At 39.8% G+C, this 12,624-nt stretch overlaps 1 protein-coding gene across 28 annotated transcripts in view; it reads left to right on the top strand.

Annotated features, from left to right (window-relative positions):
- The window catches only part of ptprfb (protein tyrosine phosphatase receptor type Fb), a 176,770-nt gene that overhangs the window by 63,707 nt on the left and 100,439 nt on the right, over positions 1-12,624 (top strand). For all 28 annotated transcript variants that reach the window (XM_032532660.1, XM_032532659.1, XM_032532662.1 and 25 more), the window contains one exon: positions 12,335-12,480. In XM_032532660.1, coding sequence (XP_032388551.1) covers positions 12,335-12,480 — 146 coding nt within the window. The remainder of the gene's footprint in view (positions 1-12,334; positions 12,481-12,624) is intronic.

Genomic DNA, 12,624 nt, shown 5'->3' with positions numbered 1-12,624 from the left:
GGATTACAATGGGACCATAATTTACTTAATAAGTTTAAAGTGACTTTTTACAGTAAACCACTGTCATGCCACAACTGTTTAGTGTCTCATTTTTGTCTCACCACACATGCCATTATTAGAATCATTGTAGTTTGTTAGTTCTGTAGAAATATTAGCTATTGCTGTTTCTTTATTGTCCATTTCCTAGACCTCCTAAGAGGTTTTCCATGGGGTGGTTATGCTAAATATACTGTACAGATGCACTGGTTTTGGACAAGAAATATCCACAATTGGCCAGTAATATAGCATATCTTAAAAACATAACCTATAAGACAAGCTCAATAGATTGATTTGGCAAATCCTAAAGCTCGTACAATGGACTGATGTGATTGTGCCAAAGTGGTTTGGAGAGTGGTGGCCAGACGGGTAGCCGGGTGGCTGGAAATTGGATTGCATCTTTTAGTGTCCATATGGTCACCTAGTTTTAACACTGACAGGGATAAAAATTGATTCTTTTTTAATTTAAAGTAACCACATCCACCTTGGAGAGCCACTTGGAGAGTAGTGGTCCACACACATCATACAGACAGGCACACTGAGAGAGGCTAAGGTGGAGGGAGAACTAAACAACAGAAAATGCACTCTGAGAAAGCAGTGGGGAAACAGCAATGTATGTGAGAATAACATCTGCAAGATAAAGTGTTAGAGGATCACAATTTAGACGTTGGGGAGATTTGATGGGTAGTTGTTTTCATAAGCCAGTGCAGCAATGTCAGAATGGAAGGAGAAAAGGGTCATCGGATGTTAATGATGTGTGATTAATAGTTTAACTAGGGAGCTCAATAGCAGGGCCAAAGGCAGTCACAATTCATCACTTTAACTTATTATTTTTAACATTCTTACTAGTCTTGCATTGCCAGACCTATCTCCACAGCGGTGTGTGTCTAAACCAATCACAATCGTCTTGGGCGGTGCTAAGCTCCAGGCGCAGCAACAATGGCTCTGCAAAAATGGTCTTGGGAAAGAACTTGATTTGGTAGAACATTTGCACCTTGCAAAAGAAAACGCCACATACAAAAATAACTGTTCATTCCCTCCAGGATTTTGCAATGTCGCGATCACGCCAATTCACGCCAATTCAACCAATCACCGTGACTTTGGTGCAACTCGCAATTTTAACCAATCACCGCAACATTTCGCTATTTTGACCAATAACCAGAGTTTCCCACAACTGCAACCAATCCCAGCGGTCCCACATACTAAACTTTGTATCAGCATGTGACTCTAAGAGCCAATGACCAAGCGGGAGTGAGAACGGGTTGACGTCACACGTACGTGGTCATATTCATTTCCGTGTTTCCGACGAGACGTGTGTGACTCGAATTTCTCACATTTACCAACAAAACGTACAGCGAAAGACATTTCAGACCGTTCTGCTAACTTGTATACATTTTAACATCAATGTACGCTGTAATATTTTTTCACTCAAAGTTGCTGAAATGTGCTGCTGGTTTAATCTGGTCGGCTCTCTGCTGTGGGCGGGGCTGCTCAGTTCCCCCCACGACTGATGCGCGCGCGCACAAACACACACACACACACACACACACAAACACACAGTGGATGCAGGAAAAAACGGAGATTAGACGGCGCAATGACCTAAATTGAGGACGACTACGCTTGTTATTGTAAGTGCAATGATAAAATTATAATAAGTCCTTAATTAAACCATATGAATGTGTGTCCAGGTTAGAAAATTAATTAATTACTAACAATGTAGAGATCAACACGCCACTGACACATATGACACGAATTTGATTAATTCAATAAATTAATATTTGTCTTAAATCCACTAGCCATTTTCATATTGTACCATAAATTTACAGCATCCTGAGCCTTTTTGGTAATGTTACTAGGAAAACTCAGCCTAGAGTTCCCTCTGCGGCTGCCCTGGTGCTGCCAGCTTGACTTCCAAGACTATCCCCCTCGCCGTCTGTTGCTAGCAGGGTCGCGCTGGGAGTGACAGGTGTAGAGGTGCTGCTGCTACTTCTTTCGGCTACAGTTGCTGAGTTTTCTGCCTCTTGTCTTTTAGGCTTTTTAGTCTGTGGATGAAAGAAATCCAAAATATGCTTTTGTGCCATGGCTAGCTAACTTCTGTACTGTTGATCAGACGGTAAAGTTTCCACAACTATCTTCACTCATGTTGTTGTTTCCCGAAGCAAACAGACTTTGAGAACGGCAACACACAGAGAGCAGAAAGTGAGGGACATCTGATGTGTGAGCCTCGCACCGGATGCAAGGCAGTTTTTTCTGGAAATGTACTTCTGTTGATCCAGACTACATTCTCACTTAATCTTTGGCTACTTTGAATTGAAATAATTCAATATTATCAGAGATTTTGAAGGTATGATGTGGATTTAATTTGTGTCCATACAAAATTATTGTTACATTCATTGATCAAACTGTGCTGTGATTGGAGAAATCTAAGATAGCTTGCATAAAGAACATAATCAAGTAATATTAAGGCACATTGCCATACACCCATGTAGTGTTTACTGTTGGAGCATCCTCCAAGGTGCTATAAAGGCATCACATTTAAACCAAACAGCCTGTGGACATGGCACGCAGCATAACGCATGGTTGGATCTTAATTGATAACTATTTTATGGGTAAATGGTCACCTTAGCTTTTCAAAGATGCAAATCACAAGGGAATTAACAAAGAGCCTGTTGGGGTTGAGCCATAATTTCTTTGTAGTTCCATATCCCCACAGTTAACATAATTTAATTTCACCCTCAATTTTGTCTAGTGGAGAGTTGAATTACTTAAGATCTCTGGGCCTTGTGGGTGAAAAGATGAGAACAATTGTAGGGGCTCTTTATGGTCTCTCAGGGAAGGCTAATCTAGGGGAGGCAAACAAATGAGGTTAGTAAGGTCGCAAGGGGATTTGTGGTGATGGATGGAAAGCTAACCCTAAAATAGGATCTCTGAAGAAGCTAGGAGCCATCTCAGTAGCGGATCCCCATCCCACCCCCTACCGGGATCACTTAACACACTTAACATTTTCCCCACACTGGTCTATTAATGTCAGGATCCAAGCCAAGGTGACCCTTGGATTTCACCCCCCTCCCCATCATTTGCTCCAAATGTCCTTTCGTACTCCCACAGCAACTTTAGAGAGTAGTTTGGATTTCCATAACAAAGATGTCATGCTATATTCTTTATTACATATTCAAGCTGCATTCAAAATGTGCTAAAATGTGCTTTATTATTTGTATTTTGTTTTGCATGCAAGTGTCCCCAGGTTAACACTCTGTTTCTCACACACACATGCATCCAAAGGCAGCAGTCAGTCGCCCTTCACAGTTTCAGAAGGGAAAAAATGCTTGGTTTCATGAGAGAGCAAATAAGAACATTTCAGTCAATGAACTAAATGAACATTGGAGGTGATGTAGCCCCAGGGTTATGAAGAAAAGCTTTGCCTTTCAGCTGAGACATTAGCAGGCTTGTCTTGTAGGTTGGGGCCACACACTTCATAAAGAGCCTGTTCTTTGGAGACGGGGAGTGATTTTGCATTTTACATTTGCATTGTGTGGACGACTTTTTCAGTTATTGATATGGTGAGTTTCCAACCAGCAGCAAATAAAGGGTGTTTGAGAGGGGCATTGAGAAAAGGAATTGTAAAACATAAAGTATAGTTGGCACTCATTTTATAACCATCATTTTTATTAAAAACGTATGCAATAAAAAGTATAACAAAGAAACTAATGTCTGCCTTTATCTAATGTATGTTAAAACCTTCCCTTAAGGAATCAGGTGGATGAAAAAAAAAAGTGGTGAATCATCTTTGACTAGATTTCGGTTGGGCACCAGTTTAAATACCACAGGTAATATAAAACCTCAGATTCCCAAAAGTTTGATAATAGACACACCCACATCCTCACCATCAATAACACAATCAAGCATTTATCCTTGCATGTTTTTTAAGCAGTCACAGTGGGGCTCAAAAGTTTGGGCACCCCAGGTAAAATGTTTTATTAATGTGCCTAAAGAAGCCAAGAAAAGATGGAAAAATCTCCAAAAGGCATCAAATGACAGATTATACATTCATATAACATGTCACAAAAAGTTTGATTTTATTTCCATCATTTACACTTGTACTGCCCCCTTTGGCAAGTATTGGAAACGCACAGCTTGGAAACACTTCTTGTAGTCAACCAAGAGTCTTTCAATTCTTGTTTGAGGTATCTTCGCCCATTCTTCCTTCCAAAAGTCTTCCACTTCTTTGAGATTTTTGGGCTGTCTGTCACGCACTGCTCTTTTAAGGTTTATCCATAGATTTTCAATTATGTTGAGGTCAGGAGATTGTGAAGGCCATGGCAAAACCTTCAGTTTACGCCTCTTGATGTAATCCACATTGGATTTTTAGGTGTGTTTAGGATCATTATCCATTTGTAGAAGCCATCCTCTCTTTAACTTCAGCTTTTTCACAGATGGCATCAAATTAGCGTCCAAAATTTGCTGACATTTTATTAAATCCATTTTTCCTTCTACTTGTGAAATGTTCCCAGTGCCACTGGCTGCAATACAACCCCAAAGCATGATTGATCCCCCCCCCCCCCCCCCATGCTTAACAGGTGGACAAAGGTTCTTTTCATTAAATTCGGGGCCTTTTTCTCTCCAAACGTACCTTTTGGTCATTCCGGCAAAAAAGTTCTACTTTAACCTCATCGGTCCACAGAACTTGTTTCCACAATGCATCAGGCTTGTCTAGATGTTCATTTGCAAACTTCAAACACTGATTTTTGTGGTGAGGACATAGAAGAGGTTTTCTTCTAATGACTCTTCCATGAAGATCATATTTGTACAAGTATCTCTTTATAGTGGAATGGTGTACCACAACTCCAGTTTCTGCCAGGTCTTTCTGGATGGATCGTGCAGTCAAACTTGGGTTTGGACTTGTTTTTCTCACAATCCTGCGAGCTGTTCTGTCTGATATTTTTCTTGGTCTTCCAGATCTTGCTTTAACTTCCACTGTTCCTGATGACTGCCATTTCTTAATTACATTCCAAACAGAGGATATTGGCATCTGAAAACCCTTTGCTATCTTCTTATAGCCTTCTCCTGCTTTGTGAGCGTCAACTATTTTCAGTTTCAGTTTTCTAGACAAATGCTTAGAAGAACCCATGGTGCTGATTCTTGGGGCAAGGTCAGATGAGTCAATGACACTGTAAGGCCTATGCTTTCAAAAAGGGGCAGTGCATGCTATAAACTCTGCAGGGTGCCCAAACTTTTGCAGATGCCATTTTTTTGTTTTCTGTTATTTTGAAAGTGTAAATGATGGAAATAAAATCTAACTTTTTGTGACATATACGAATGTCTAATCTCTCATTTGATGCATTTTGGAGATTCTTCCATCTTTTCTTGGCTTCCTTATGCACATTAATACACATTTTTACCTGGGGTGCACAAACTTTGGAGCTCCACTGTATTTTTGAATGACCACTCCAGTCATTGGTCAAAAAAGCACTTTGTGTTTTTGATCAAATGTCATAAATTGACTGACACACAAGAGATAGAGAGAGAAAGAGCAGACTTGACTAGACTCTCGTTCATAATCGGCTTGAGAAGATGAAAGCCATTATATTAATGTTGCTCACACTGGGAAGAGAGGAGTGAAGGGTAATTGCACTTAGAGTTCTTGTTCTTCTCCGCTGTCTTGAATAATTCACTGAAGGCAGGAAGGCCTTATATAAAGCTGTGGTCCACGAGGGTTTCGAAAATTTGATGTTTTTCTTTTCCTTTTCTCTTCCATAGGTTTAGACATTTAGGCTTAAGTACAGTAGGGGTGGCCCAGAATTGTTGCCTATTTGATAATATGTTTTAAGGAGCCTGATTTGACTGCCAATCTCACAGTTGAATCGCCATTCAGGCTGTGTTGGGGTGCTAAATTTCTGACTTTACATAGAATTTCTTGTTTTCTCCCAATAAATCATGATATATAGCCTATTTTGTAATACATTTATTAATCAGAACTTTTACTTAAAATGTAGCACAAGCAGAGTGCTACATATTTTTTCAAATTTATGAATGATTCTCTGTCAATCAGCAGCGGAAGGAGCTTAGATGCAGCACTCTTTTCGTTTCCCTTTGGTCTGTGAATAGTCTGTGAATTGCTAAAATGGGTTGAAATTATTAGGGCTGAAAATTCTATTTACAACCATTAAAAGCGAGCAGGCTAACTAAGTGATGTGTTCTGTCTGTCTGTCGATGTCCTCCACTCCGACAGTGCCCCACCTACACCTACACACACACACACACACACACCTACCTACCTACCTACACATGCACACACACAACAAACAGTGCTGTCTGTTCTGACAAAACAGCTAAGAGATACTGTTGTAACATCACTGTTGTTGTTTTTGCTATTTTTCTACATGAAGCCTAAATAGAGGGGGCAAAAATACAAATGACCAGTTGTAACCCTGGGCGTCTTTCATTGTGGAGAAAATGCAAACCTATTTCACAAATGTGAAAAAAAAAAAAAAAAACTTGACAACTCCGATACGACTATGTAAATTCTTAGTCAGGGACACACCTAAAGTACAGTATCCCAGAAATGATGAAGGACTCTCAATTTCACTAAAGCTTTAAAAGCTCCACGACTCTTCGGCAACTATGCTATCATTCTCCAAAAAGAAAGAAAAAATTCTTTGGTTTCTGTCATTATGAGTGAATGCAGTATGAACGGTCTGTCAATGACTTGGAATAGAAAAGGCAACAAAACCGGACCACCCAGCAAAGTCTCGTAGAAAAATAAGCAAACTCCACCCATATAGCATTAGCAAGGTGTTCTCGTGTGAGGTGAAAATAGGAGACATTGAAGCTTTGTGTTACAAAAGTTGGCTAGAGATATTTAGGCCTAATTACCTGAGCTAAAAACAACATTCTGTGTCTCACTCACCTTATTCTGTATGTTTAGCTTGTTCACAGTGAGGGGAATAATGTGGTGTTAATGACACAGCAAGAACAAGTAGAGGAGCTGGTGGACTCTGCTGTACTGTGCATTGAACAGTAACAGTTGCATTGCTATATTTTTATAATGTGAACTCAATTTGACAGATTTTAAATAACCTTAAAATAGATAATTAAAATAATGTTTGCCTGAAATCCATGGACCGAGGGGGAGGAAAACCCTGCTTCACGTTATTCAGTCTGAGGGTCCTTCAACATAAATACTATCATGTGCTATGGACTGTGTGTCATTTGGGGAAAAAAACAACACAATGTTCCTTAATGTTCCGCTGTAAAACAGAAGGGCAGATAGCAAACTTGTTTATTGGTTTAAATAAACAGCCCGAAGTGCAGTTGACTTTATCGGGGTAAATAACTTGCAGGGGGGGCAGCTTTATATGGAATTAATTGCAAACAAGTTGCCTACTAATGGCCAGAAAAGGCCTTAATGGAAGTGTTCCATTAAAACAACCAGTGCTGATGCCATCAGACAAATTTCCACTAAGTGTTGCCTCATGAAAATGATAACTTGCTAATCCATTATTAATACGAATTAATGGTTTTCTCTCTGCCGGGTGTGGATCGATCCCTGATATTCTACACCACAGAGTAGCTTTCATTGGCACTCAGGCAGGCTTGGGAATACACTAATTGTTAGCCACACAAGTGACATTTACGCCACTCTTCCTTCTGTTTCTGCATTTATTACAAGTCTTGCTCTGAGGCCCTACGACAAGAATGAAATAGAAAACTGTAAAGTAGCTTAGTTAACATACCACACACTAGCATGCTTTTAGTGGGTCAGAACAATATAAGTTTATATATATATATATATATATATATATATATATATATATATAATATTGTTTGTGTGTGTATATCTATATACATATGTGTGTGTGTGTGTGTGTGTGTATATATATATATATATATATATATATATATATATATATACACTGTGCGTGTGTATGTGTGTTTGTGTATACATATATGCATATATACATATATATATCTATATATAGCTATATAGATATAGATATATTAATAAATATTGTAGTAAATCACTTTCCAATTTATCCAGTCTCCTAAAAGCTTGCATCTGATCTTGTGCTGAAATATGACCTGTATTTTTAGTTTATTCATCTGACTCGTTCTCTTGTGCTGTCCTTGACAAAGTTTTTCACTTTTTGCTGTACATTGACTGGTGTTACACATTCAGATCACACACATTCATCTCTCTAATGACCCTAGACGCCACATATACTGCTATAAGTATTAGGTATATTAGGGTTTGCCTTAATTTCCCTAGTAATCAGGCTAATGTCTGTCAGGATGTGAGGATGTGTGGTAGCATACAAGAAAAAAATAAAAGAAAAAAATGTTTGTTTATTTCCTTTGATTAACATATTCCAATCATTAGTTACAACATGAAAGCCTTTTTGTTTTACTTTACTGTATGTATGTGTGTGTGTGTGTGTGTGTGTGTATGTGTGTGTGTGTGTGTGTGTGTGTGTGTGTGTGTGTGTGTGTGTGTGGTGTGTGTGTGTGTTTACCACAGATACCAGCCATGCAACAGCAACACTGGTTTGCATGTGGATCACATTCTGATCGCATTCACTTGGTAATTATTACCAAATGATTGACTAGTAATCCAGATATGTTTAACCGCTTTGATTTTTATAATGTTACCTTAATAGCGCCGGTAATAATCTTGTTAGTGTGAGTAAACTAAATGCTGCAAATATGAAGTATTCATTCAGAAGTCTGAAATTCTGGGACCTTGCGACCATATTGGGCCTGACAATTGTGGCAGCACTTCCTACACATTGCCAGTGAGAAGAGAGCATGCGTGAAAGTCTTGAGTGTCAAGATAGGAGTTTTGAATGTGATATATCTAAGCTTAGAAACACCGCAGCTCAAAGCTTGCAGTCGCTGGCTGAGAGAAGGATTTGCATAGGTAGGCTTATGTGTTTTCCACCTCGTCCCTGCCATTGTTTTCATGTGACAACTGCCTGACAGCCAGGAAAATGGGACACAGGCAGAGAAAGAAAGGGTTGAGTCTGGATTTTGTCTCTCTAAGAAAAGAACTGACAAACCCAACAGTTTGATATCCTCACCCGCCAGTGGTGGCACAGTGAAGGAGGGACTTTGCAGAGCCTTAGTCCAAAAATAAATGTTTGCCCTTTTGTTGGAGTGTATTAGGACTACTATTTATCACTGTTTGTAAGTCAGGGGTTTAGGGTCACCACAGACCTTTTTGAGATTTTGTGATTGAATGCTTGGTGAAATCTGGATTAAGGATGGACTGCTTTGAATTTGCCATAGTTTCGCCTTTAAGTCAAAGGTTAACTATCAAAATTCAGGGGAAGCTTTTTTAAGAAGATTAAAACAGAGAAGCTCAGCGAGGGCCAGTTTACCCTTTTCTTCCACTTATCCCTAAAAATCCTTATGATTTGTAAGATTCAGTGGTTCTTCACTTAAATATTTACTGCAGTACATGAACTTAACTTTTATTTTGATGCATGTGCTGGGAACTGTTCAATGCTGCCTGATCATCCATCTCAGCAACAATGTGGAAAGCCCTTACATCAACTTAAATGGAACTACTTTGGACAGATGTGAGCAGGAACTCTTGGAAGTCAAAATGGTGATAATCAGGTTTTGAAGATTCCAACTCACCACCCAAGCACGCACAGATGCATGCTTAGACATACACTCTTAAGAGCTTATTGGGTTTGAATCATTAGAAGTCTCCTGCTGCTGCCTGCGAGCGTGTGTGTCACAGTCACATTCTGATGCTATAGAAAACTGCGCTGTTGCAGTCTAAATCTTGGAAAGATGAAAATATCATTCAAATGTCAGGTAGGTTTAGGTTGTATGAAGGGGTCAAAGATCACAGATTGAAGGATGTGTTGGATTACTGTGTATCGCCAAGCACGCATAACTGCCTACTCACACACTACTCTGCACAACAGCACACTTCAGCCTATCAGTGTTATGTAAAATGTTGTGGATTTGATTGGGTTTTATCCTCGTTAGCTTATCATGATTTCTTTTTATAAAGGACCATGTTAGCTTTAATCTCATGTCTCTAATGTGACAGTGACTTACTCCAAGAAAAAACAGGTCATAAAATTAATTATTTCAAGAGTAAATAATATCAAATAGATTCCTGCAATTTACCGTTTACCGAAAGCAGTGAAGAGATGGTACCTGCATTCCTGTGTGTTGTTCTTTTTGACTGATATATTAATGTTTTTTTTCTTGAACATACACATACATTCTAGTTGTTATATTTCTTTTATGTTTTAAATCCTCTTATTCTCCAGTCCATCTCCTTACACTGAGTTGCATGTTACCTACAACATTACTTTCACACACAAACACTTCTTACTCAGATATATTGTTCACTAGTGCAACTGCACTGCTGTTAGCTGCAGTATATGGTTATCCTGCAGTAAAACACTTATGACACCTAAAATTGTCAGACACTTGGCAATTCATTTTGTGCACGTATTAAGACAACTTTTAGTTTTGTGTTTCAGTATGTCATGAATTGTTCTGCATGGACAGTAAGCTTTCTTCAGAAACCACACATAACACACACGTTATACATTTTATATTTCTGGCCCTCCATCCAGTTTGGATGATCATTTAACGTTGTGCGTTAACATGCAGTTAAAAAAAAATGTATCTTCAGGTTAAGGCAAAACCCCGATTTGTCTAAAACCATGTAAACACCTTACCACGGTTAAAATCTGAGTTTTAATAACCCGGTTAACAGAGGTAGAGAACTCCTTCAGTAACCAGGCTATGATTGGTTTAAGCGTCTGCACTGGCCTCCCCACTGCCCTGGAGGAGGTTTTGAACCAGATTTAAGCCGAAGTCCCGCCCCTTCCGTTTGCCTCAATGGGACTTATAAAAGATAATAATTATCTCTCACTGACTCCCGTTCATATTTTTTTGAAAGTTACTATAGGTCCTGTATTCTCTCACAGTCTTTTACTTCAGCCTGTTTTGAAAAATGCGGCTAATTTTGTGATGAACACTAACCAACCCGGCTCTGCCAACCGGAAATACTCTTAGACGAGGTTGAGACCGTAAACAACGTGGGGGCAAGAGAGAAGTGCTAACGTTAGCCCTGGGTAGCCCTGGGTAGACCTGGAGAACATACTCACTGAAGGCCCTATCCATATTAAAAAGGTACAATGTTATGCAAACTAGATATTGAGCCCGCCACCCAACCCGCTCACCACCACCATTCTCCAACCAATGTTATATTACAACACAAAAGACAAAAGAATGGTGGCAGCCACTGCTGGATTTCCCCAAGTGTGTGCTAAGATAGGGGAAGCTGGTGTATCCTCTGGGTATGTACTATAATGATTCACCCCTTTGTGCGTCTCTCTTCGGGGCCGTCTGCTCATCGCCACTGTGGTTTGGGTGTTCCCCACCTTGCTCTTCAATGACTCTGGAGATGAAACATGAGCTGACGGAGCTGGATAACAACATTGTGTCATGTTGTTGAAGCCAGACTTGTATTCCTTGTACACATCTGAGGCTGTAAATAAACTATTAAGCATGGTGGCTATAGCATGGAGCTAAGGTATGCTCGTTGTAGCATCATTTTAATTTAGACAGGTTGTCACCAAAACACACATTCCATTGTCCTGTGCACAATGTAGTTGGGTGTGGTTCTTGGTAAAAACACCCTGAAGGTAAACCGGGGAAGCATGTCAATAGTTGTTCTCCAAGGTAGTCCGCTGTGTTGTTGTAATCACACATTATCTAGGATGTCACACAGGTTACAGAATCACAACATAGTTGAAGCAGCCTTGTTTGGACTTTAGGACACACCAAGCAGTTTTAATACCTTATGAAACAAAAGTGGTTATTATGCTAAAAAACCTGATTAACCCCCAAAATGTCTAATTGTCAATTGGGTTTAATGTAATCCATCATTTTCAAGCAATAGAACTGCAACTTTATTGCCTGTGAGCCACAAACTTTACAATTTCAAATGGTGTGTCAAAGCAGAGGTAAGATATTCAACATAATACAGTGACAGGCAGGCACACATAGACTGGATGTTTCTCGTAAGACGGAGCTGCAGGTATGCAGAGAAACAATGCCATTGTGAGTTTTGTCATTGTTGCCTTTGTGTAGAGAAAGTGATACCCATAGATAAGTTTCACATGCTGATAACTGGCTGTAGGCACTAACATCATCTCTCTCCATCCCTTCTGCTCTGTTTCTCCCTTACCTCTCTCCCTGACTTTTTCCCCTCCCTCTTTTTATCACTTTCCATCTCCCTCTACCCACTTTGCTTTGGCTTCCTCAGCTTTGCCAACTTTCGTCAAATTCCCAGTTGACCAGACGGGCATCTCGGGTGGAGTTGCATCGTTTGTGTGTCAGGCCGCCGGGGAACCCAAACCCAGAATCACTTGGATGAAAAAAGGCAAGAAAGTCAGCTCCCAGCGCTTTGAGGTGAGCACTCATGCCATGACTTTCAGATCTTTGAACACTCACATACACACCCACATGTACACACACAAATGCAAGCAGGCACAAATACAACATATGGGACAAAACATTACGGGCGTAGGCTTTAGACTGCCTCTGTAACCCCGC

Source organism: Etheostoma spectabile, chromosome 12 (assembly GCF_008692095.1).
Source record: "Etheostoma spectabile isolate EspeVRDwgs_2016 chromosome 12, UIUC_Espe_1.0, whole genome shotgun sequence".
Taxonomy (NCBI): domain Eukaryota; kingdom Metazoa; phylum Chordata; class Actinopteri; order Perciformes; family Percidae; genus Etheostoma; species Etheostoma spectabile.
Note: the sequence above shows the minus strand (reverse complement) of the source record. Positions and strands in the feature narration are given on the sequence as shown.